Here is a 27481-nt window from a genome sequence, read left to right on the forward strand (position 1 = left end):
TATTCTTTCAAAGATAACCTCATTGCTTTGTTTACATCTTTAAAAATGATCTTGTTATCATCATCTTAATGATGTGAATCTGTACAGAGGATAAATTTAGTTGTGAGGAATTAATTTTCCAAAAATGCAATTTCATCATTCCTTTCATTATAGATAAGTGATTCTAATCAAATGTTTTATTTATATGACCCTTCTGCCAGGTTTTTGACAGTAGTTGCTCAATGAAATAATTCACTCGCACTCCACCCTGACCACATCCTTCAATCATCAACTCTAATTGACTAGAGATCAATTCTGGGTTTGTTTCCAGAACCAGGGGTCATAAGCCAAGGATACAGGGAAGGCCATTTCAGACTAAGAGGAGGAAAAATGTCTTCACCCAAAGAGTGGTGAGCCTATGGAATTCTCTGCCACAGAAAGCAGTTGAGGCCAAAACACGGAATGCTTTTGAGGAGTTAGATATAGTTCTAAAGCAAAAAGGACAACGGATGTGGGGGCAAAAGCAGCAACAGGGATGATCAGCCATGATCATGGAGACTGGCAGAGCAGGTGTGAATGGCCTAAATCTTGCTCCTATTTTCAATGTTTGTCCTTTCCTGTTCAGTTCAGCTCAGCACAGTATTACACTGCCAGGTGGAGAACCACCAGGAGTTCAAAATGTGAGATCAAGAGAAAAAAGGAATACAACAGCTTCCATTTTTACAATGCCCTTGACACAAGGCCACAGCACAAGTCATTCAGTCCCATTTAATGCATCACTGCACAAAAATTACTTCACTTGAACAGCTAAAGCAAAACAAAATTTGAAAATGAAAACAATCCAGTACACAAATGTCAACATAATTTGTTTAATAAATTTAAAATTTGTATAGATTACACCAGTAATAAGAAATTAAATTTCATTTTAAAAATTGGAAACACTGATTTCTGCTAAGAATGGCTAAACCGCCTGAATGCAGGCTAATCCTGACGAGCACTGCAGGGGTCAGTGCAGTCAAATCACCCATAATATGTAGAAAATAGTCCCTTCTCTGTACTGAGGGGCAACAATAGATTTAGTCTACATCATTCTCAAAGCAATGTATGGAATCACTGATTTTGAAAGAAAAAGTGTACATAAACAGCAAGAAAGTTAGCATATACTGGAATAACCTGTTAAGTTTATAATTAAACATCTAAAAAGCTAGAGTAGTCACCGTACTTAATCCTCCGACTGAAATTGTTATTTTATAACTAACTGGTGTAAGAAACAAACTTGCAATTTGGACACAACCCATCAATGTGACCACAGTGGCACCTACTGGGCAACAGCAGAAATTTAGCCTCATATCAGAAATAAAGTTTCCTGATTAGGTAGGTCTTTGCTGGAATCGTACATCCAGTTGAGTACACCAGACTTTAAAAGGAGGTCAAGGTCTTCGTCAAGTTGCTGAAGTAGTGGGCAGGGTGATTTGGACAGACTGGAGAAGCATGGACTGTTCTTAGAGCAGAAAGGTTAAGGGGGAAGATTGGATAATGCTCAAAAATCACCCCATCCACATAGGAGGGGCAATCTCCACAAGCACACGGGTTTGAAAGAATTTGCAAATGAAGCAGACAGAAATTCCCTTCTTGTACTAATACCTGGGAAGAAATTATCTAGAATGCCTTGAAAGTTAGCAAAGACAGATTAAGTTGGAATTTTCAAAACAGAATTAGAAATTGGAAACATGGCAGTTATTGAGTGGGGGGGCAAAAATCTGGATGACATCCTCAAAGCACCGGCACTTCATGATGGGCTGAAAAACCTCCTGCTTTTGCTGCACGATTCTATGAAGAGCTCCCTCTATCACTGACATGGCCAGCTGCTTTTCCTTTCCCTTTTAAAAAAGCATTTCACAATTGGAAGTATAAATGTTATTTGCTTTATCAAAAATGGTTTCCAGTTTGCAAACAATGTGTTTTATCTTGAGTCGCTCAATAACATTCACTCCTATTTAAAACAAAAACATATTCAGGAAGAAACAAAACCCAAATATAAAAAGGCTGAACAAAAAAATGTATACCCAGAAACTGTTTTAGTATACATCAGATAAAACAGCATTCATATTATAGTAATCTTGAATTCTGAAGAAAAACAGTTCAATATGCAAAGACTCAAAACATTGTGAAACTGAAAATCTAACTAAATCATAAATTAGCAGTTTTTAGTCAGATTTTAAAATGTAATAAATTAATAATTCATGAAACAGTTATCCTAAAATTTGGTGATTTACAATAGCAAATTTACAATAGCACCATTTATTTGAAAAATGAAGTTCCCTCCAAATCAGATGTCCAAGACATATCAGTTAATTTGAACAAGCAAAGACTAGCTGCTAAAGTGAGAAGGGCTCATTCCTACAACTGATGTATCCCAGATATCTCTCAACATTGTTCTGGCAACAAAGTCATGATCAAAACGAGGTTAATACCTAAAGTAGGAACTCCCAGTGGGTCTCCTGGGTAACATTAAGCTGCCTTCCCCATTTCAGACACTGAAAGATCTGCTGTACATTGCCACAAAATTCTGTTCTTCCTTTGAATTGTGTAAATGTCAATAATCCTTCTGGCCAGAATCTACACATTACTCAACCATTTATAGTCCTAGTGACTCCCATGCTTTAAAGGCCAGCAATTGAGACACAGATTTCAGCTTAAATCCCTAACTACAAGATAATGCTTTTTGGCTGTAATACTTCATAGAATTTACGATGTTGTTTATAATAGTCCATTTTAGGCCTAACTTCTAGTCTCTAGCAACCTTCTCAAGTGGTTGGATTGTTTCCCTTCATGGTTTGCAAAACACTTAGAGTTCTTACCTCGTAGCCATTAGTGTAAACCTGGAACTTACTTTCCATTATCAACGACCAACATTTCTACCCCCACCCCAAAAAAAGCTGGTAAGCTGCTTTGAATAAATGATATCTACTTCCAAATCAAATCCAAAATTGACAAGGTTTTGTTATGCAAGGAATTAAAGAATATGGAACCAACTCAGGACTGATATTCAGTCGTTAACTATGAAGCAAAACATTTAAAACTGCTGTTCAGGTGGGTCAATCAGATCCCAATTTCAAATTATTTAACAACTGGTGGTCATAAATTTCTCTCAATTTGTGCAGAGTCAGGAGAGAGGTAGTGAGTGCAGCTGGCTACACAACTCAACCAGGTAGAAAACTGGATATGCTTTGTTATACAGCATATACAAGTCATTCTCAAAACAGCAAACAGTTATAAAGAGAGGATAAAAACCAGAGGCCCTTCTTTTAAAAAAAAGCAACAAAAATAAAAATGTTTAGTTGTACGTTTGGATAGAATGAGAAACTTAGTAAACTTTGACACAATTTGTTTATATAAAGTGCAAAGTGATCAACTGTGATACCATGTAAAATCGTTTTTAATTTTGTAAACAATGACAAGGTGGAAGAGAATATTGTAAAAGGGTAAGAGAGAAAAGTTCAAGAAACCATATTGGATTTCTGTTTCTCTGTTCAAGTTTGCCCAAATGTAGGAGGAAAGGAAAACTAAAGGAAGTCACAGATCTGACTGAAAACTAGGTTAAAAATAGATAATTATTTGAATCTTGATTTCAATATAGGGAGGATACAGCAAGCATGCTTAAGACAGGGAATTCAGAACCGTTGGATTCTATCAATGGAATACTGTTCAAATCAGTAACACATTAAAATTCAACCTTTTGGCATAACTAAGCCTTGCTGCTCCCTAAACCTTCAGGAGACAAAAATCTTTCACATTCTGAAATGGACCCTGATGGTTGAAAATCAAAATTTCAGAATCCTGGTAATTTAAAAAAAAATTACAACCACATCCCTCAAACCTAAGAATAAAATCTCAATGACTCAGTTACGAATGCCCTACATACACAGTCGTGTATTTTGGTTCCAATTCACGCCATCAATTTCAAACTGCAGCTGTACTTACAAGCAGCCCACAGCAGAGATGGTGAAAGCTTCTGAATCCTACCGTTTGATTCAACAGCAGATTTGAAGTTGGCGCCATGAGGAAATACACGGATTTTCTCCAGCGTGACAGTGATGAGTGGATGAGATTGGAGCTAATGTTTAGTTTAGAAATAGCTTTTGCGCCAGGCCACCTCTATAGGGTGATCTGTGGCCATTCCCACCTATGCATGTTGAAACTGTAAAACCTGTCTGGAGTGTTGCTCACCCAGTCTGTGACCAGCAACTATAATAGCACCTGACACCTGAAGGTAGGCTGAAAAACTCTGGTTGGCCTCCTTTAATTGGGCAAATATGAACAAGCTAGATCAGTCCCCATGCTGCTTAGGTGTGAGACAGAGCCTGAAGAACAGCATATAAGCTACACCCTAGCATTTAGTGCCTGATTTCCTCTGATCTGGACTCCACTGAGGTTGGGGGGAAAAAAAACCCAAGCCGCAAAAACATGGGATCCCATTTCTCCCTCCCCCTCCTGGACATCAAATCCCTGCTGGGATACAGATCTGCACTTGTTGCTGCCTTGCTCAACTGGTCTTTTCCATTTGGGATCCTGGGCAGCAAGCACCAGCAGATTTTTCACCAACCATCGTACTCATGCTCAAGGTCTACAGACACTCAGCCGTTGGAGTCATTGGATAGCAATCAGAGACATGGTCCATTTCCTCCCCATCCTGGGAATGAGGTAGTGAAATCCATACAGGATGGGAATCAAAATCAAAGGTTGAATATAATATCAGAGAGCAATACACTTTCAGATTGAAACCACTTCTTGTATGTTGTGGCCCTTTATATTTAGTGTTCTGGATTTGATAAAATTCTAAAATGTAAACTGTATCAAGCAGTGATGTCCATTGTTAAGACAGCTCTTTTTGCTATCCAGAGTTGCTATGGCTTTTCTGGATTGCAACAGATAATAATTAGAGCCATTTTGGATGCAACATTGTTCAAAGTGGGATGTGAGATTTCCAGTTACTCCTAAGAGACACACACATATTCACATCACTGATTGGATTAGTTTAGAAGCAGCTTGTTCCGAGTGGACCAATAATGGCCTTCCTCACACATGGAAGGAATGAGGAATGACCTGATCCAGTTGCACAAAGCCAATTCAAAACCACTGATCCCGAGTAAGGATTGAAATGGTTTGATCAGATGCATTTGGCACCTGCTTCACCCTCACATTTCTGGCAATGGCTTTTGTGTGTTGATTGATTTCCAAGGTCAAAGTATCTGGCACTAAACATTTATCTTCAGTCACAGTTGCAAACGTAATGATGCACAAAAAGGATTGTTCTTACAGTTGAGTTCTCTCTGGTGATTTTTAGTTGGAGAATTTTTCTAATAGTTTCTTTACAATAACAGCTTGAAATTCGGCAAAGGCTTGGGTAGGTCTAGCTTCAAAAATGCTTTTAAAAAATAAACCAGGTTTTCCTGTAGAGCGGTTACAGTTACTGGAAAGTACTGCCTCACTGCTAAAGAGCTCGATGTCCACTTGAATTAATCAATGGTCTACTTTCATCAGATTTTTGCTCTTGATAGATGAAGAACTGAAACAAAATCTGCAGATTTTTTTAAAAATTAAGGACAAACAAATGGTTTATCTTAAACGTATGCTCAAATTGAGTCACATTCTTGGATAAAAGAACACAAATCAGGCAGCCCCAGTTAGGTATAACCAGACCACAATTCACAGCAAACTTCCCTCTAGCCTGATTCAATATATCTCAAAACAAACTCCACCTCCTGCTCCTCCATTTTGCCCAGAAGATGATTCCTTCCAGACTAGCCATGCAGATAACTCATTAATTAGCTAGTTTATGGTCAACCATTCCTCTCTCAAACAGCACCTCTCTCTCTCCTTGTTGTTCCCTCGACACAGTTACCCACTAATACAAAATGACTCATGATGGTTTTTTTAAAGTCAGGGCTCACTGTTTGTTGAGTCTCCTTCACAAAATGTCTGCTGTGGTTTCCAACTAAATTCTCCTCTGCATTTCAAGGTATTTCACTGTATGTGATACACACTTGAGAGATTCCCCAGAAGTATGGCAGTAATAAAATATCAGAATGGACAAGTTAGACCAAAGGATGTTTCCTTGCTGTGTGACTCTATAAAACATTACTCTTTAACAATTTTGATGGCACAGTAGTAACCACTCACACATATTTGGATCTTTGAAACATTGTGACAGTGATGTACACTTCAAGCATACTTCTGTGGGTGAAAGGCTTTACAAAGACAAGTTTCTCTGTTTGAACCTAGCTAGCAAGGCAGCATTCAAGTACATATCCAGTTCTCACTGCTCCTGAACAGTCCAACAGCTTGTGCAGTAGGTACCAAAGGAAATGTCAGAATGGACGACTTGGACCAAAGGATCTGTTTCCTTACTGTGTGACTCTAAAATATTACTCTTTAACAATTAACCTCAAAATAAATAGCCCCGTCCCTTCACCATCACACTACATTGCAGCTCACTAGTGCACAAGACTGCTCCACCGATCCTTGTGGCACTCCACTGGTCACAGGCCTCCAGTCTGAAAAACAACCCTCCACCACCACCCTCGGTCTTCTCCCTTTGAGCCAATTCTGTATCTAAATGGCTAGTTCTCCCTGTATTCCATGAAGTCTAACCTTGCTAACCAGTCTCCCATGGGGAACCTTGTCTGTGGACTTCAGTAAGGCATATAGTTCACATCCATCATTCTGCCCTCATCAATCCTCTTTGTTACTTCTTCAAAAAGCTCAATCAAGTTTATGAGACATGATTTCCCATGCACAAAGCCATGTTGACTATCTCCAATCAGTCCTTGCCTTTCCAAATACATGTACATCCTGTCCCTCAGGATTCCCGCCAACAATATGCCCACCACTGACGTCAGGCTCACTGGTTTATAGTTCCCTGGCTTGTCCTTACCACCCTTCTTAAACAGTGGTACCACATTAGCCAGTCTTCCAGCACCTCACCTGTTTGTATCAAGTATACAAATTTACTACGATACACCTCTGGAACTGGAGGGACTTGAACCTGACCTGGTCCAGAGGTAGAGACATGATAGTTGTGTGTCAAGCTTCCTGTTCTGGGCATTATATTTGTGTAAACGAAAGAAGGATGGGATTTTTTTTCTCTTTGCAATAGGGGTGTCACTGACAAGGCCAGCATTTGTTGCCTGTCCCAAATTGCCATTTTACTGAATGGCTTGTTGGACTATTCACGGATAGTTCAGAGTCCATCACGTTGCTGTGAATAGGTCAGGAGTCAAAATGAGCTAAGGGTGGCAGCTTTCTGTCCCTTAAAGATATTAATAAACCCGATGGGTTTTTATACCAGTCAAAAATGTCATTATTAGCATTACTGAGATGAGCTTCTGGTCTGGGTTAACTAACAGAATTTGATCGCCCCACCAGCTGCAATGTAGGGTTTGAACCCATGTCTCCGAGGCACTAACCTAGGATCTGGATTACTTGCTCAGTGACATGACCTCTACATCATCATGTAGCTTATAAAAGTTAAATCACCTGACACAATCTTTAATTCAGATGTGAAGAATGGGCATGAGTGTGGAACATTTAGCTGAGGGGAGCACAAGACAGTGAAATGTTCTACACTGATATCATTGGACTTTTACTGTATTTGCTTTACAAAAAAAAACTCCATCTGATCAATTTTACTGTCAAGAGCAGGGATTATCGCTTCTGCAGCTCATTGTATTCTATTCCTTTCCTGGTGCTGAGTTCTCTATTGATTGTCATGAAGAGGGAGGATTGGCGTTTCATCTTCCATTAAAGGATGTCTCTGGGCAACATGGAGGCAGCATTAAGAGCCTCGCAGTTAATATCAGTTGAGTGGGTCAGAGTCTGACCCAAATAGTGTTCATCCCCTCTGCATCTGTCCATTTGAGTTCATGTAACTGAGTTATCACACTTAGAACAGTAATCCCTTGGAAGGGAGAGACAGCATCTTCCTCTAATAGATATTTTAATTAAGTTTTAAATGTACCTAACTGATCTTTGGGGGCTTCTATTCCCTATCGGTTGGTGAATGCCCTGATATTACCAGAACAACCAGTCTCTTGCTATTATTCTGTTGGATTTGTTGCAGTTGGTGTGCTTTTCCTCAAGGGAAAAATCTCTAACTGAACACCTCTGGATAAAGGGGATATTTTCCTTGTGAGAATTTACTACTTTAGTCAACAGTAACGCAATTCAAGGAAAAGAGGCAGTGATGGATATTTTGGAGCAGTCTTGTGCACTAGTGAGCTGCAATGTAGTGTGGTGGTGAAGGGCCGGGGCTATTTATTTACAATTTCACCATTTATATAAATGATTTGGATGTGAGCATAAGAGGTACAGTTAGTAAGTTTGCAGATTATACTAAAATTGGAGGTGTAGTGGACAGCAAAGGTTACTTCAGATTACAACAGGATCTTGATCAGATAGGCCAGTGGGCTGAGAAATGGCAGATGGAGTTTAATTTAGATAAATGTGAGGTGCTGCATTTTGGGAAAGCAAACCTTAACAGGACTTGTACACTTAATGGTAAGGTCCTAGGGAGTGTTGCTGAACAAAGAGACCTTGGAGTGCAGGTTCATAGCTCCTTGAAATTGGAGTCACAGGTACTTAGAATTATGAAGTTGGCATTTGGTATGATTTCCTTTATTGGTCAGAATATTGAGTACAGGACATTGGTTAGGCCACTGTTGGAATATTGTATGCAATTCTGATCTCCTTCCTATCAGAAAGATGTTGTGAAACTTGAAAGGGTTCAGAAAAAGATTCACAAGAATGTTTACAGGGTTGGATGATTTCAGCTATAGGGAGAGATTGAACAGGCTGGGGCTGTTTTTCCTGGAGCATCAGAGGCTGAGGGGTGACCTTATAGAGGTTTACAAAATCATGAGGGGCATGGCTAGGATATATAGACAAAGTCTTTTCCCTGGGGGTTGGGGGGGGGGCAGGGGGCGGGGGCGGGGGGCGGGTAATTCCAGAACTAGAGGGCATAGGTTTAGGGTGAGAGGGCAGAGATATAAAAGGCACCTAAGGGGCAACTTTTTTTCCCACACATAGGGTGGCACGTTTATGGAATGAGCTGCCAGAGGAAGTGGTGGAGGCTTGTACAATTGCAACATTTAAAAGGCATCTGGATGGGTATATGAATAGGAAAGGTTTGGAGGGATATGGGCCGGGTGCTGGCAGGTGGGACGAGATTGGGTTGGAATATCTGGTCAGCATGGACGGGTTGGACTGAAGAGTCTGTGTTTCTGTGATGTACATCTCTATGATTCTATGTCGGGACTGTGATGTCTGCAGCGTCCAGAGGACTAACTGGATTGTCATGAATATGATTACCAGTCTAGCACGCACTCAGGACAACTACAGCAAAGTTTGCAATCTGACCGATGCCAGCAACTCAAACTATACATCAAGCGAGAGCCTTTCTGAACCATACAACACTATTCTGAGCTGGGTAGCACACTTATCTGCTGTCAATGGAACTGCCTGAAATTACCTTCATAACCCGCCATTCCAATGGGAACAGCCAGAAGTGTTGTAAAGGATACTGCCACGTCAAGTCCCATGGTTCCCAAACTACCGATCAACCAAGGAAGATGGTGCACAACGTAGTTGCCCTCGCTTTGCCCTTGCCTTGGCTCTTTCAGCAGTACACTCAGACCATATGTTAGATTCCCCACAATCATCAGGGTGAAGAGGAAAGGGGAGATGCCTTCTGTAGATTTCCTTTTCCACTGGGAAGAAAAAAAGTACAAGAGAGAAAATACAACACATCAAGTATCCGCTACCCTCTTTCATGTGTGGCATGGTGACTCAGTGGTCAGCACTGCTGCCTCCCAGCACCAGGAACGCAGGTTTGATCTCAGCCTCAGGTGACTGCTTGTGTGGAGTTTACACATTCTCCCCATGTCTGCATCCTCCAGATGCTCCACAGTCCAAAGATGCGCAGGTTAGATGGATTGGCCTTGGGAAATGCAAAGTTACAGGGATATGGTGGGTCTGGGTAGGATGTTGTTCGGAGGGTTGTTGGGGATTTGAATGGCCAAAAGGCCTGCTCCCATACTGATGGGATCTAAGTCTCATTGGGTTTTGGGTGCATCACACGATTTCAGTACTGCATTATGGAACCGTCTGCTTGAAAGCCACAAACACTCACATTTCTGCATAGCTGTGGTAACCTAGATGTCAAGTAAAACACAGATGAGAAGGAGCCAATTGTAAATCCGATGATTTCTTGAGTAGTAAATTCCTGCATTTGGAAACATTACAGATGAAATATTAAGAGTTTAATACAAATAAAAAAAGGGAATCAACATTACAAATGCTTGCTGAATGGCATCAGAACTTTTTTGCTTTCTGTAACTGGAAGCTTGTGAATTTGATTGAACTGTATTAATTCTGCTGAAATGGGAGGAAATGTTATGATCGAGCCTCCAAACCTATTATTCAAAGGGCTACTTTTGTACTAAAAAATAAAAGAGAGGTGGAAAGATAAAACAGCAGTTACTTGAATGAGTTTACGATAAAATCATGAACAGCGGAAGATACACAATATATTTAAGAATTAACAAAAGGAACTGAGAATAGGAGTTTTTCCAGATAAAAATTTAGAACAAGACTGAAAAGGTCAACTTTATATAGCTGGCCTGGACCAACACACACACAGTCACTACAGATGATAAAATTATTGGCATTTCTGTCTTAAAAGATGGGAGTTGACATCAAAAAAGCTGCAGGGATTCAGTTTCTTTTGCACAGAAGATGACAGTGAAGTAAGAACTGACCTGGTTAGCAAAGAAGTGTGGAAAAGCCAAAAGAGAACGCCTGGTAAACTTTGGTGCGTCCTGAACTGGAGACCCCAAGTGGTTTCCTGGGAACAAGGAGACCGTCGCTCCAAACATCACAAATACAACAATGGCATTGATTACAGTTCCATCTGAAAGAAACCACAGCTTTGAATTCTCTCACATCTGAAAGATTTATTTTTAAGACATTTGAAGCCTTTGTTCTGTGACAGTGGTTGATTAATAAAAAACTGAATTTTATGGAGAAAGAAAAGCAGTTTCAAGTTGATCATTTGTTTTTCCAGAACTGAAAGAATGTTAAGAGACTTAGTATTAAACAATAAGCAGGGAAAAAGTGAGGAAGAAAGAACCAGAGGGAATAGGGTCAGTCGGTGAAAGGTAGGAGAAATTAACTGAAAAGGGATGATGATGCATGGAGACAGAAACAAAGCGGTTATTACCAGCACTAGATGTCATTTCAAACAATATAAATTTAGTGGGTGAGATCTGATATCGTCGACCTTAAGATTGATTGTAAGGTTACAAAATACCCAAAAGTGAAATGAAGTCCTTTTCCTTGAGTTTCATTAAAACAGTGTAGGATTAGAGGGGGAGAGGGGAGCAGATTTAAGTGGAAAGCAACTGTTAGCACAGCAAAGGGCTCACCCATTCTACTTTTGGTCACCCAGTCTCAAAAAAAAAGCCTCCCTTATTGCATTGTCGAAGCTCAACAGGAGCACAATGAACCACTCTTTTCGATCACTGGACAGATTGTCATTTGGAGGTGGTGGGGAGTGGGAATGCAGGCAATTGGAAACCAACTTGGATCCAGCATTCTAGCTTCCCTTTAGTTGGTGAAGCTTCCCCAAGTCCCAGACCAGCCAGGGTGAAATTGAGAATGGAGATTAAGCCAGAGGCATGCAGCCACATTGTGAGCCTGCCTCCTGGCAGTTGGCTGAAGAGACGTGGGACAGGCAATCTAAAACCATAAGTGGAATTGGACAAAAGGTTATTATATCCCACCAGACAAAATTTGGGGGAAATGTTCTGATCCTCCTCACTTCAACAGAGCCAAATTTGGCCAACAAATTTAACATTTTAGATACGTCTCCCAATCAACACTGAACCCTTGGATAGTGAGAGACAGCACATAGACATTTTAATCCTTCAAAAGTTGATAAGGAAAACTCAAAAATAAAAATTACATTTGGATTCATCCATTTTCAGGCGATTAGGGTATCACTTACCTCAAATTATTCTTCTCTCCCCTCTTTACAAAATCAAACTACTCACTTTCCATCCAGGCATCACACCGCCTCTCCAACCATATTTAGATAGGAATTTTCACGTTTGCCTACAGCCATACTAGTCTGAAAACAGCCAATCCCGTCTGATCTCGGAAGCTAAGCAGACTCATGCCTGGTTAGTACTTGGATGAGAGACGGCCTAGGAATAAACAGTTGCAGTAGGCTTGGGACGGCATGGTGGCTCAGTGGTTAACACTGCTACCTCACAACACCAGGGACCCGGGTTCAATCGCCACCTCGGGCGACTGTCCGTGTGGAATTTGCACATTCTCCCCAGGTCTACATAGGTTTCCTGTGGGTGTTCTGGTTTCCTCCCACAATCCAAAGATGTGCAGGTTAGGCGAACTGGCCATGCTAAACTGCCCATCGTGTCAAGTACATTAGTCAGGGTTAAATGTAGAGAAATAGGTCTGGGTGGGTTGCTCTCAGAGGGTCGGTGTGAACTTGTTGGGCCGAAGGGCCTGTTTCCATACTGTAGGAAATCTAATCTAATCTAAAAGCACAACCTTGAGAAAGCTTCACTGACTAAAGAGAGATTAGGTTGCTGGATCCAGCAGGTGAAGAGAATATCTGACTGCCTACATTCCCAACACACCACTTCCAAAGAGATAGTCTCATGTCATTGAGAGGTATGATCACTCAATCTCCTGAGCTTCAGAGCAATATGTGAGGCCAAAATTAGAGTGGGAGCACAGATCACAGTGAAGTCTCCTGTACTCAGAGACCAAAGCTGGTTTTGGTGAGTTTTTTTTAAAAATAAAAAACTGTGCTGCCAGTTGTTCTCCATTTACATGCCACTCCCCCTTTCTTCTCTGCATTTTAGATTTTAATGGAACTCAAGGAGCAGCACTGCATCTTTTCAACTGAATAGTTTGCAGCAAAAATAAAAACAACAACAAAGCTGGTTAATTAAATTGTAATCTTGTCAACTGAAATAAAGATCCAAATTTACATCCAAAAAGGGTTGCAATAAACAAAGTGTCATATAACAATAACTATTTATTTTGTGAAAACCAAAATGATTTAGTACTATATCTAGTGAGAGGGTGACGAAATACAGCCACTGAGCTGAACAGCTGAGTGGTCTCCTTTGGTTTTGTATGATGCGCTAATTCCAAGTAATGCACACACCTGACTATGAAGACAAGCATGAGGTAAAAAAGGACAATCTGGCAGCGAACTACAAAACAGCAAGGTAGGTTATTAAACAGTAGCTAAACAAAGAGTCACTCACCTGGTCTGGACCTGTTCTTTACTGCATAATAAATATATAGTGAGACCATTATCACATCCACCACAACATAATACACAGCAGTGTAAATCTGGAAAAAGCAAACAACAGTAGAGATAGTTCAGATATTAATCATTAAGAATCCACTTCACATACAGGAACATCAGCAAACATTCTTTAAATCAAGTTTGTACATGACCAAAGGCAGTGCTGGTATCTGGTTAAAATGGAACAACTCCATGCATAAAATAATGGTAAAGAATTATTGAGCCACAGTGGCCAGGTTCCAGGGCTGGTTCTTGACGAGATAACTGATCTCAGTTTGCCATGCAGCATGGGTGGATGGGATTTGCAGTCAGGCTTCGACAGGGTTATGAAACAGGGAAGTAAGTTTTAATTTTTAAAATGATCTAGCTGGTTATCTTCCACGAGAGAGACTCAAAGACTCACCATTGGATCCCACAAATGGCACCCTTTGCAATTATATTCTATTTTGCCCCTCTCCATGATGGGAGATTTTAATTTTCCCAAAATTGACTGGGATACACTCAGCGTCAGAGGTCAGGATGGAGTAGAATTTGTAAGAAGCATCCAGGAGAGTTTTCTAGAGCAGTATGTCAACAGTCCGGCGAGGGAAGGGGCCATTTTGGACCTGGTATTGGGGAATGAGCCAGGCCAGGTGGTAGAAGTTGCGATGGGAGATTTATTTGACAACAGTGACCACAATTCCGTAAATTTTAGAATACTCGTAAACAAAGAGGAGAGTGGTCATAAGGGAAGAGTATTAAACTGGGCCAAGGCCAATTATATTAAAATTAGGCAGGAGTTGGGAAATGTGGATTGGACATAGCTATTTAAAGGGAAGTCCACATTTGAGATGTAGGAGGCTTTCAAAGATAGGTTAAAAATAGTGCAGGATAGGCTTGTCCCACTGAAGGCAAAAGGATAGGAAGGGCAAGATCCGTGAACCGTGGATGACAGGAGAAATTGTACGACTAGCCAAGAGGAAAAGGGAAACGTACATAAAGTCTAAGCAGCTAAGAACAGAGTGGGCCCTGGAGGAATATCGGAAGAGTAAGACCAGTCTTAAACGAGGAATCAAGCGGGCTAAAAGGGGTCACGACATAGCTTTAGCGAGCAGAATTAAGGAGAACCCCAAAGCATTTTATTCTTATATAAGCAGCAAGCGGGTAACTAGAGAAAGGATTGGTCCACTAAAGGATAATGAAGGAAGGCTGTGTGTTGAACCAGAGAGAATGGATGAGATTCTGAATGATTACTTTACATCAGTGTTCACGGAGGAGAGGAACATGATGAATGTTGAGATTAGAGAGAGAGTTTTGATTCGGCTGGATCACATTGACGCAAGTAGGAAAGGTGTGTTGGGTATGCTAGAGGTTAAAGGTGGACAAATCCTCAGGACTGGATGGGATCTATCCCAGGTTGCTGAGGGAGGCGAGAGAGGAAATATCTGGGGCCCTGACAGATATCTTCCTTGCATCCTTAAACACAGGTGCTGTCGGAGGACTGGAAGGTTGCTGTACAAGGGTAGTAGGGATATTCCGGGTAACTATGGACCAGTGAGCCTGATGTTGGTGGTGGGAAAGTTGCTGGAGAAGGTACTGAGAGATAGGATCTATTTATATTTAGAAAAGAATGGGCTTATCAGTGATAGGTAACATGGTTTTGTGCGGGGGAAGATCGTGCCTTACCAATTAATAGAGTTCTTTGAGGAAGTGATCAAGTTGACAGATGAAGGAAGGACTGTTGATGTCATGTACATGGACTTTAGTAAGGCGTTTGATAAAGTTCCCCATGGTAGACTAATAGAGAAAGTGAAGTCACATGGTGTGCAGGGTGTTCGAGCTAGGTGTATAAGGAACTGGTTGAGCAATAGGAGACAGAGTAGTAGTTGAAAGGAGTTTCTCGAAATGGAGAAAGGTGACTAGTGGTGTTCCACAGGGATCAGTGCTGGGGCCACTGTTGTTTGTGATATACATAAATGATCTGGAAGAGGGCACTGTTGGTATGATCAGCAAGTTTGCAGTGGCATGAAGATTGGAGTAGCAGAAAGCATAAGAAACTGTCAAAGAAAACAGGAGAGTATAGATAGACTGGAGAGATGGGTGGAGAAGTGGCAGATGGCTTTCAATTCAGACAAATGGGAGGTGATGCATTTTGGCACGTCTAATTCTAGAGTGAATTATCCAGTGAACGGAAGAGCCTTGGGAAAAGTTGATGAGCAGAGAGATCTGGGAGTGCAGGTCCACTGTACCCTGAAGGTTGCTGCACAGGTGGACAGAGTGGTCAAGAAGGCATATGATATGTTTGCCTTCATTGGACGGGGTATTGAATATAAGAGCTGGCAGGTCATGTTAAAATTGTACAAGACATTGGTTTGGCTGCATTTAGAATACTGTGTACAGTTCTGGTCGCCACATTACCAAAAGGATGTGGATGCTTTGGAGACGGTGCAGAGAAGGTTTACGAGGATGTTGCCTGGTATGGAAGGTGCTAGTTATGAAGAGAGATTGAGTAGGTTAAGTTTGTTTTCATTAGAAAAAAAAGGAGATTGAGGGGGGACCTGATTGAGGTTTTCAAAATCATGAAGGGTATAGACAGGGTAGATAACGATAAGCATTTCCCCCAGGGCGAAGAATCCATAACGAGAGGTCACCCTTTCAAGGTGAGGGGTGAAACGTTTAAGGGGGAAACACAGGGCATGTACTTCACACAGAGGGTGGTGGGTGTCTGAAACACACTGCTAGCAGAGGCAGACACAGTAGATTCATTTAAGATGCATCCGGACAGATGCCTGAGTAGGTGGGAAGCAGAGGGATGCAGACACTGAGGAACTGGGCGACAGGTTTAGCCAGTAGATTTGGATCAGCTCAGGCTTGGAGGGCCGATATGCCTGTTCCTGGGCTGTAAATGTTTTGTTCTTTATACCCATATCAAGCAGGAATGCATTGTCTTATAAAATTGTAATCTTTCAGGATCTAGGGAAAATCCCAGGCCAATATGAGAGGGAGATTTAATTGCACAAGGTAATTGCATATGATACAGATTCACAATGCCTAATAACAACTTGAGTCAGGTAATTTAATGGAGTTCCACTCTAGGCACCCAGTACAAATTAATCCAGAATGTAAAATTAAAATGTGGCAGGTCTTGTAATTCAAAAGATTTGCAGTCATATTCAAAATTATTCTAATCTTCAACTGATTATTTAACTGGGCTATTAAAGTATTCATGCAGACATCATCTTATGATGTGAAAACTATTCACCTGTATTGGCAATTGCTGAGCTAGGAAAGCACCAAGAGCATTGCACGAGTCACCAGCGAGCCAACCCATCAGGAACCAGATTGACACAGCTTGGTCCATATTTCCTTTCAGATAAGAACTATAACATTGCCTAAAGTAAAATTGGTGAGTTATAAACCATTTTGCAAAATCTTAATAAAAAGACAGTTATAGAAATCTGTACACATCTTAACACTGGTGTACTCCTTTCTAGGAATAGAGGAGGATGCTTGTAAACATGCTCCCCAAATCATTTTAACACAGAGATAATCCATTCAGGTTCACTTTTAACATGCCACCCTCCACTCAGATACAACATTTCCTCTATGGCTACTTCAAAAGGCTCTTTGCTTCACACGTCACAGACAGACAATCATCTTTCCCAAACTTACTGATAAAGGACAGTCTACACCTTCGGAATCTGACAATGCCTGATCTCAGAAGCGAGGCAGGCTCAGGCTTGGTTAGTGCTTGGATTTTACATCAACTACAAAGATGATTAAAGATTGATTAAATATATTAACAAGGGCAACCTCTAATCTCCTTTGATACTACTTCTAGGTACAGCTAATTTAAAAATGCAGAAACTAAGTAGATCAGCATCTGTAAAACAATAGATGTAGGAGAAGGTGGGTTAATGGTTTCTTTCTTATTCGTAGAAAACATAAAATATTTTTATTTGTCAGGTTTTCGGATAATTTCTTCCCTTAGCTCTATTTCAAAAAGCAGCAGTGTCAGTAACAATGGAGCACAAGTTTGAGGTAAGTTGCCAAAAGGACCAGAGTGAAACGGGATACTTCCTAAGCAACGATTTTACAGTGTGAAGAGATGGGGGAAGCAGATTCAATGGTCAACTTTCAAAAGAGAATTGGTTGGATATGTTCTTGAAAAGAAAAAAAAAGAGCATGACAACACAAACAGGAGAGTGAGACCTCTTGCATTGATAAAGATCTTCAACCAGTCAACATTGCAGTGATACAGTGTGTCAATTATTTTTTTTTAGATTAGATTACTTACAGTGTGGAAACAGGCCCTTCGGCCCAACAAGTCCACACCGCCCCGCCGAAGCGCAACCCACCCATACCCCTACATCTACCCCTTACCTAACACTACGGGCAATTTTAGCATAGCCAATTCACCTGACCTGCACATCTTTGGACTGTGGGAGGAAACCGGAGCACCCGGAGGAAACCCATGCAGACACGGGGAGAATGTGCAAACTCCACACAGTCAGTCGCCTGAGGCGGGAAATGAACCCAGGTCTCTGGCGCTGTGAGGCAGCAGTGCTAACCACTGTGCCACCGTGCCACCCATGTTACAAATGGCAAGCTCAAAACTAGAGTTTGAGCAGAAATTGGGCACATTTTGCAAAGATATTCCAGCTTTAGTGGGTGACAATACTGGCTGCATTAAGAATTTGAAATGTTTTTGGTATCTGTGTCTGACACTGATCCCAGTATGTATTTTTAAAATAAATTCCTGGAATTTGTTCATCACTAACAAGGATGGCATTTATTAACCATCTTTGATTGTTCTGAGAACATGGGTCACTTTTGTGAACCACTGCACCATTCAGATACAAAGTGTTTTTTTTTTAAATCACTGCTGGGCAGGTAAAGGTCTGGTGCCATACAGGTTAGACCACATAGCAAGGGCAAATTGTAATGGCAAATGTCAAACCTCCATCAAGGAGGCTCAGAGAACCAGAGTCCTTAACAATTTAACCAGTTTCACGGCCACTGTTAGAGACAGAAACTGTTCATTTTGCAGTCCTTTAAAATGGTGTACATAACTTCATGGCTGTTCAGAGTCCTGTAAATTTGAAGAAAGAGCAAGGATTCATGCTTGTTTACTATGCAGTCCATCCAAGCGATGGAGAGTGAATATCGAGCACAATGGTAATGAGGTTGAGTACACGATCTGGGACATACATTTTTATTCTTATATCCTCAATTACCCTAGAGCTAATTGAAATTTTGCCTAGAGAGCTAGAGGAAAATAACAGAGACATTTACAAAATGAGGTTGCGTGCTAGAACTAAATGGTGAAAGTCAGCAATCTCCAAGTGAACTGAAACTTAACACTGCTGCAAGTTAAAATGCATTTTAGTTCCATATTTGGATTAGTCACTACCCTTTGTTAAACTAGACACCCAAAAATGCTGAGGCAATGATTTAGATTTCTCCATTTTAAGAAGGTTCAAAGTAATTCTTGAGAATTATGAGACTGATCTACAAAGAAAGATTCAATAGATCAGATATTATCCAAGTTTGGAAGATTGGGAGGTGATCTCATTCAAAACAAAGTCTTTACAGGGATTGGTTAGATAAATGTGAGGTGCTACATTTGGTAGAGGCAAATCAAGGCAGGGCTTATACACTTAATGGTAAGGTCCTGCTGAACGAAGAGACCATGGCAGGGTAGATGCAGGTTCCCGGATTGTCTCAGAATAAGGGGTGGTCATTTAGCACTGGGAGGAGGATGATTTTCTGGGGAGAAGGGTGATTGTTTAGAAGTATTTACAAGACAAATGGCAAGTGAAATAACTCCATATAAACAGGTATCCTGCCACTAAGTCATCCTTTATTTACACGTACATAGTACATGACATTGACCCAGCGAGTTCAGAGCAGACTGAGATTGAACAGAACTCGACACTCCTGTCTATCTTTTTTTTCAACACTCCTGTTTATATTGATCAGCCGGGACTCCCTGATTAGACCATGTTAACAGCCCCAATCAGGGGACTCATTCTGAGATCCAACTAACTGACCTCATTCTAAATCACTACATTAAAGGTTTCTTCTCAAGTAAAAGTTTTATGCAGTACAGGAAAAGTAAAATGGTGTTGAACCATGTGCCACGCTGTCATAGAATGGGACTCGAAGGGGTGACCAGTCCTGTTCAGAGTTATGCAGTACAAAATCAGCAGCTTTTGGTGGTGGTGGTGGAGGAAGCACGCATATGTGTAAGTCACTGAAAACGTTCACGCATATACACATTTTCAGACGCTCCTCGCCAATTGTGCGTTTCAGCTGACAGACTGAATTATGAACAGCAAATTGTACTTACGGGAAAGCAGCCATCATGAAACACAAGACGGAGAACAAGCCCAAAACAACACTCGCCAAATCTCTGCCATCTTCGGTGCACTCTTTCAGTACATTCCAGATAAAGAGAGATCCGTTCGGGCAATCGGTGGTGAAATTTCCCATTACTCACACCACACTGTTCGGAGGAGTTTTGCGTCAAAGACAACTTCCCTTAATAAGAGCCTAGGTGAAGCACAGAAACAAGAAACTGACCATGAAGCAGAGCAGAAACAGCCCAATACATTAACAACAAGACGGCAGCAGTTTCTGTAGGTGAGCGGTTGTGTAACGAGTCAGTTCTCAAATTCAGTGGGGAATCAATAATCCCCAGAGATAAGGCAATCTGCTCCCAATTTACCTTCAGAATCTTGAAAAAGCAAGAACTTCATTGCACAGCAGAGATACCAAGCGGATAGATCACATGATGAGTCATGTGATAAATTGGTCACATGATACTGACATCAGATGTTACAGTGGACTTCCAGCGGCGTTCATTCAGGTGCTCTTTCCTCTGTGTGTTTCAATGAGCTTGTACATTCCCTTTCCAAAGTACAGCCCCACTCAATTTCCTCACCTTCCCCCGTAAAATGTACCGCTTCAACAAAGTCTGGTTGCAAATCATTTACTAAACAGTCGTGGTCACCATTTATGCGAACGTTGTGCTGCTGTTTCTCAATCATGATGAAACTTGTGTCCTATTGCTTTCAGTACAGAAATCACATCAAAAGTACTCTCCGCGATTTTTATTACTCGTAGTGCATTTGGTCCTTTTGCAAATCACTTTAAATCTATGCCCTCTGATTTAAAACAAAACTTGATTCTTACGAGAATCTTACAGATTCTCCTTATCGACTCACGAGTCATCGAGATGTGTAGCACGGAAACAGACGTCCATGCCGACCAGATATCCCAATCCAATCTGATCCCATCTGCCAGCACCCGACCCATATCCCTCCAAACCCTTCCTATCATTATACCCATCCAACTGCCTTTTAAATGTTGCAACTGTACCAACCTCCACCACCTCCTCTGGCAGCTCACTCAATTACACGTACCACCCTCTGTGTGAAAAAGTTGCCCCTTAGGTCTCTTTTATATCTTTCCCCTCTCATCCTAAACCGATGACCTCTAGTTCTGGACTCCCCCACCCCAGGGAAAAGACTTTATCTATTTATCCTATCCATGTCCCTCATAAATTTGTAAAACCTCTATAAGGTCACCCTCAGCTTCCGACACTTCAGGGAAAACAACCACAGTCTGTTCAGCCTCTCCCTATAGCTCAAATCCTCCAACGCTGGCAACATCCTTGGAAATCTTTTTTGAACCTTTCAAGTTTCACAACATCTTTCTGATAGGAAGGAGACCAGAATTACACGCAATATTCCAACATTGACCTAACCAATGTCCTGTATGTCCGCAACATGACCTCCCAACTCCTGTATTCAATACTCTGACCAATAAAGGAAAGCATACCAAACGCCTTCTTCACTATCCTATCTACCTGCGACTCAACTTTCAAAGAGCTATGAACCTGCACTCCAAGGTCTCTTTGTTCAGCAACACTCCCTAGGACCTTACCATTAAGTGTATACGTCCTGCTAAGATTTGTTTTCCCAAAATGCAGCACCTCACATTGATCTAAATTAAACTCCATCTGCCACTTCTCAGCTCATTGGCCCATCTGGTCAAGATCCTGTTGTAATTTGAGGTAATCTACTTCGCTGTCCACTACACCTCCAATTTTGGTGTCATCTGCAAACTTCCTAACTATACCTCTAATGGTCACATCCAAATCATTTATATTAATAATGAAAAGTAGTTTGCAAAATCAAGGACAATTCACCAAGTGAGTAGTTACAGTGTGGAAATGCATTGCCTGGAAGCAAAATTATTGAGTCATCGAAGAGGGCATTCAATAGAAATGATATGAAAGGGCATGAGGGAAAAAGCAGGAAACTGGCAGTAGATAATGATGTCCATTTGAATTGCCGGTGCAGACGCAATGGGTTGAATGGTCTCCTTTTGGACAGTAACACGTCTGTGGTTTCTGTGCTTTCCCTGCTGGCACACCAGCCCCCTCACCTCCATCCACAGCCCCAAACAGTCCTTCCAGGTGAGAGAGAGGTTCACGTGCCTCTCCTCCAACCTAGTTTACTGTATCTGGTGCTCCCAATGTGGTCTTTTCTCCATTGGGAGACCAAAAGTAAACTTAGGGAATGTTTTGCCAAGCATTTCAGCCAGGCCCAACCAGATCTCCCAGTCACCATCCATTTCAATTCCCCTTGCCACTTCCTTTCCGACATGACCATCCTTGGTGTCGTCCATTGCCACAACAAATCAGACCGCAAATTGGAAGAACACCTCATCTTCCATCTGGGCAGTCTACAGACTGGAGAACTCAACATTGAGTTCTCCAATTTCAAATAACCTTCCTTCCCAGCCCCTCCTCCTCCCTTCCATTCCTCTCATCACCCCTTCCTTCAAGCGACCAACCAGATTCATTCCTCCCATCAACCAACCAGATCTATCTGTCTTCATCTACCTCCACCTCACCATTCTACTCCCCCCAAACCCCTTTATCTGCAGCTCCTGTTACACCTATCCCCAGTCCTGAAGAAGGATTATACCCAAAATGTTGACTTCTCCACCTCCTGATGCTGCCTGGCTTGCTATGTTCTTCTAGTCTCCTGCTTGTCTACCTTGGATGCCAGCATCTACAGTTTTTTTGGCTCTAACCAAGGCAAGTCTTGAGCATGAGTTATCTTATAGAGTCATAGAGATATACAGTACAGAAACAGACCCTTCAGTCCAACTCGTCCATGCCAACCAGATATTCTAAATTAATCTAGTCCCATTTGCCACCACTTGCCCCAAGTCCTCTAAACCCTTCCTTTTCATGTATGCATCCCTATACCTTTTAAATGTTGTAATTGTCTCAGCCTCCACCATTTCCTCTGGCAGCTCATTCCATACATGTAAAACCCCCTGCATGAAAAAGTTGCCCCTTAGGTACCTTTTAAATCTTTCCCCTCTCACTCTAAACCTATGCCCCCCTAGTTCTGGACTCCCCCATCCCAGGGAAAACACCTTGTCTATTTACTCTATTCATGTCCCTCATGATTTTAAAAACCTCCATAAGGTCACCCATCAGCATCTGTTGCTCAAGGGAAAACACTCCCAGCCTATTCAGCCTTTCCCTATAGCTCATGATTGAGAAAAAGAAGCATACTGTACACGTATATGTTTACTCATGCTTTTACATTTTAGAAGACTCGAAATCAGGTTTTGCTGTAGACCATAAGACATAGGAGCAGAAATTAAGTCATTCGGCCATTTGAGTCTGCTCTGCTATCCAATCGTGGCTGATAAGTTTCTCAACCCATTCTCCCTGTAATCCTTGATCCCCTTGAAAATCATGAACCTATCTATCCCAGTATTAAATTCACCACCCTTTGGCAGAAGAGGTTTCTCCTTGTTTACTTTCTAAAAGGTCGTCCCTTTACTCTAAGGCTATGCCCTTGGGTCCTAGTCTCTCCTATCAATGGAAATGTCTACTCAGTTCAGGCCATTCAGTATTCTGTATGTTTCAATTTGTTCCCCCCCCCCCAACTAATGCCTCTACTATCTCTTCAGCTATCTCCCTTATATCTCTGCGGTGTAGTCCATCTGGTCCAGGTCATTTATCCACCTTCAGGCCATTCAGTATTTCCAGCATTTTTTCCTTGGTGATGGTCACCATACTCAGCTCTGCTCCCTCACTCTCTTGAATTTTTGGGATATTACTCATGTCTTCCACCATGAAAAGTGACATGAAGTAATTATTCAGTTTCTCAGCCATTTCCTTGTTTCCTACTATTATCTCTCCAGCATCATTTTCCAGCAGCCCAATGTCCACTTTTGCCTCTCCTCTGCCCTTATATATCTAAATAAACTCTTACAGTCTTCCTTTATATTACTGGCTAGCTTACACTCATATTTAATCTTCTCCCTCCTTATTTCTCTTTTTTTGTTGCCCTCTGTTGGTCTTTGTAATTTTCCCAATTCTCTGGTTTCCCACTGCCCTTCACCACATTATATGCTTTCTCTTTTGCTTTTATGTTATCCCTGACTTGCCATAGTTGCCTCATCCTCCTAGCATGCTTCAGTTTCCTCAGGATGAATCTTTGCTGTGTCTCCTTAATTACTCCCAGAAACTCCTGCCATTGCTGTTCCACTGTCTTTCCTGTTAAGTTCCTCTCCCAGAAAATTATGTGCAGGTCCTCCTTCATGCCTCTGTATTGCCTTCATTCAGCTGTAATACTGTCACCTCTGATTCTATCTTCTCCCTCTCAAATTGCTGTCTTTTACATGGGATGCTAAACTAATGGAATCATTTACCTGCTCTTATTTAGACTTAGTTCCAGTTCAGGGCAATATGGAGTGAGACTCTGCCAACTTCCCTGTTCTATATGCAGTTTCTTCAACCCAGCCAGGGTCTCCCTCTTATTTAAATCCCTCTTTAAATCCATTTTGTCAGGTTTGGCCACTCTTTTTTTTCCCCTTCCATCTGCTGGTGTCCATTTTCCACCTCCTGCCCATTGAGCATGTAAAAGATCCTCTGATATTATTTTGAGGAAAACAGGAGAGATATCCATGTTGTCCCAGCCAATATTATCCTTCAATCAACATCACAAAAAGTGTGGTAATTATCATGTGTCTGTTTGTGGGAATTTGCTATGCATAGGTTGGCTGCCATGTTTCCTACATCACAACAGTGACAATATTTCAAAGGTTTAGAAATTAGACTTAATGCAAGGTCAACAACTATGAATTAATCTTTTGACTCAATATTTAATTCAACTATTTTAAATCATTCTGTCTCCATTGTGTTTATTGTTTTCTCTAGAACTAAGAGGGGTCACTGTTTAGAAATCAGGATTCACCCATTTAAACCATCTCTTCGAGGGTCACAAGTCTTTAGAATTCTTTTTCTAAAAAAGTCATAGAAGCAAAATCCTTGAATATTTTTTAGGCAGAGGTAAAAAGATTCTAGTTAAGCAAGAGGGTTGAAAGGTTGTCAGGGATTAGGTTGGAATATAGATTTAAGGTTACAGATCAACCATATTGATCGGCAGATAGATTTGAGGTGCTGCATGACCTACTTCTGCCCCTTTTTTGACTTCGCAGTTGTATGGCTGCTGTTCAGTCAATTACACTTCATCTGGGCACATCTTTATTTTCTTGATCTCCATCTTTTTGACATATATTTGTTTATGAGATATGGGTGTCACTAGCAGGGGAGCATTTATTACTCATCTCTAATTGCCCTAGCAAAAGTAGTAGTAGACTGCCTTACAGATATTGAGATGTACAACATGGAAACAGTCCCTTTGATCCAACTTGTCCATGCTGATCAGATATCCTAAATTAATTTTGTCTGATTTGCTGGCATTTGGCCTATACCCCTCTAAACCCTTCCTATTCATATACCCGTTTAAATGTTGTAACTGTTCCTGCTTCCAACACTTATTCTGGCAACTCAATCGATACACACACCACCTTCTGTGTGAAAAATTTGCCCCTTAGGTCCCTTTTAAATCTCTCCCTTCTCACTTTAAACCTGTACCCTCTAATTTGGTCTCTTCTACACTGGGGAAAACACCTTGACTACTTACCCTATCCATGCCCCTCATGATTTTATAAACTTCTACAAGGTCACCCCCCAGCCTCCAACACTCCAGGGAAAATAGTCCCTGCCTATTCAGCCTCTGCCTATAGCTCAAACCCTCTAACCCTTGCAACATCCTTGTAAATCCTTTTGAGCCCTTTCAAGTTTTGCAACATCAGTCCTAGAACAAGAGGATAGAACTGAACACTATATTCCAAACGTGACCTAACCAATGTTCTGTACAGCAGCAAAATGATTTCCCAACTCCTATATTCAATGCGCTGACCAATAAAGGCAAGTGTACCAAACACCTTCACTACCTTGTCTACCCGCAACTCCACTTTCAATGAACTATGAACCTGCACTCCAAGGTGTCTTTGTTCAGCAACATTCCCCAGCACCTTACCAGTAAGGATATAAGTTCTACCCTGATTTGTCCTATCAAAATGTAGCACATTATATTTATCTAGATTAAACTCTGTCTGATACTCCTTGGCCTATCTGGTCAAAGTCCCATTGTACTCTGAACTAATCTTCTTTGCTGTTCATTACACCACCAATTTTGGTGTCATCTGCAAACTTACTAACCTATATTCACATCCAAATCATTTATATAAATGACAAAAAACAGTAGTCCCTGCAGTGATCCTCGTGGCACACTGCTGGTCACAGGCCTCCAGTTCAAAAAGCAACTCATTCACCACCACCCTCTGTCTCCTACCTTCAAGCCAATACTATGTCCAATTTTGTAGCCTTCTTGAGAACTACTGTAGTCCTTGGGTGTACTTGCCATCATTTTCTCCAGGACACCTTTAGCCATTTAATTTCTCTTGCCCTCCTCAAGACCATTTCCTTGCTCAAAATTTATTATTTTTTCTCTCTTTCATCAGGGTTTGATTAAAGGACACACATCTGAACAATAAACCTTTCTCTCTCCATGGATGCTTGCCTGACCTGCTGAATATTTTCAGCATTTTCTGTTTGTATTTCAAAAGTCATCTTTTGTTTGTAACTTTAAGATAGCTTTAAGCATACATTCAATATTCACTTGTTTTGCAGGTGATTTTTGCAGCATAAATTTATGAAAGCCTACAGGACAGAGTTCATATAACTAAATGATAATCTCAGTGCATACACCCACAGTTTTCAACCGGACATTCAAATTTTGGATTGGGTTGTCCATTATTCTGAAAACAATGAATAATATTGGTTTTTCAAAGCTATGAGGTGGGGTTTAAGAGAACAAAAACTCAAATACACACTCAGTACCCAAAAGACAAAATAAATGTTCAATTCTCTCATGCTACTGCAAATAGATTGAAATTACTTTGCATTCAATTTTTGACAATTATAAAACAGAAAATGTTGAAAGCACAGAGCAAGTTACACAGCATCGATGTACAGATAAGTACAGTTAACCTATCAGATCAATGATCACTTATTAGAATGAGAACAAGAGATCTAACAATTTATAAGCAAGTACAAGGCTGGATAAAAAGGAGAGAGGCCCATGAGACAGATAAGAAGAAAGTGAACAGTGAAACTGGGCTAAACAAAATATGGCATCAAAACAAATGATGGAGAGTGTTAACAGGATTATTAAGAATTAAATATGGATCTAGAGGAAGTGTTCAGCAATATTGGGTAGAGACACCAACTTTGTATGACCACATTATTATCACTAATATAACGGATATTACTGAATTGTGTGCTTCTATAGAAATTATGTCACTGTTTTTCACGTTGTTGATCATCTATTCTCACAATTTCCATTCTGTCCAACTTTTTTTGTCACTGCTATTTCGTTGAATGCGCTCTGGTACACTATTTTTGTCAAATCGTGGGTCGCTTTTCCCCAAATTTCAAGATTGGCTCTTTTCTTCAATTTTACGTCAGGGCTAATTTCATTTCCTGCGGACTTGAAATGGTCTTGAAGATAATATTCTCTCGTTTTCTAGGCTGGGCCTTCAAGTGAAAACAATAAAAATCTGAAATACCTTGGAACAGGACGACGCTGTTCTCATGTTTTTGTGTTTATTGATCTTTGAGGGGCGGATCGTCAGCTGAGAATGAAGCTGGTGTTTGTTTGGTTTGACACTGTC

The 27481-nt window shown here is 41.0% G+C and overlaps 1 protein-coding gene and 1 pseudogene across 2 annotated transcripts; one reads left to right on the forward strand and one right to left on the reverse strand.

The window, feature by feature from the left end:
- Positions 1 to 834: 834 nt before the first annotated feature.
- Positions 835 to 27480, reverse strand: slc66a1 (solute carrier family 66 member 1). Of its 2 annotated transcripts, none has more exons than XM_072586529.1 (8): positions 27377 to 27480; positions 19713 to 19915; positions 16623 to 16752; positions 13338 to 13425; positions 10797 to 10948; positions 10169 to 10261; positions 9561 to 9746; positions 835 to 5560 (listed from the first exon to the last, which is right to left on the reverse strand). In XM_072586529.1, the coding sequence occupies exons 2-8, from the start codon at positions 19853 to 19855 to the stop codon at positions 5474 to 5476; spliced, it is 879 nt and encodes a 292-aa protein (XP_072442630.1). In that variant the 5' UTR covers positions 19856 to 19915; positions 27377 to 27480; the 3' UTR covers positions 835 to 5473. The 2 variants fall into 2 exon arrangements, with proteins under 2 accessions (XP_072442630.1, XP_072442629.1); XM_072586528.1 differs by lacking the exon at positions 27377 to 27480 and adding an exon at positions 20091 to 20178.
- On the forward strand, positions 12149 to 12268 carry LOC140487262 (5S ribosomal RNA; annotated as a pseudogene).
- Position 27481: the final 1 nt, after the last annotated feature.

The sequence above is a fragment of the Chiloscyllium punctatum genome, chromosome 16, assembly GCF_047496795.1.
Source record: "Chiloscyllium punctatum isolate Juve2018m chromosome 16, sChiPun1.3, whole genome shotgun sequence".
NCBI lineage: Eukaryota > Metazoa > Chordata > Chondrichthyes > Orectolobiformes > Hemiscylliidae > Chiloscyllium > Chiloscyllium punctatum.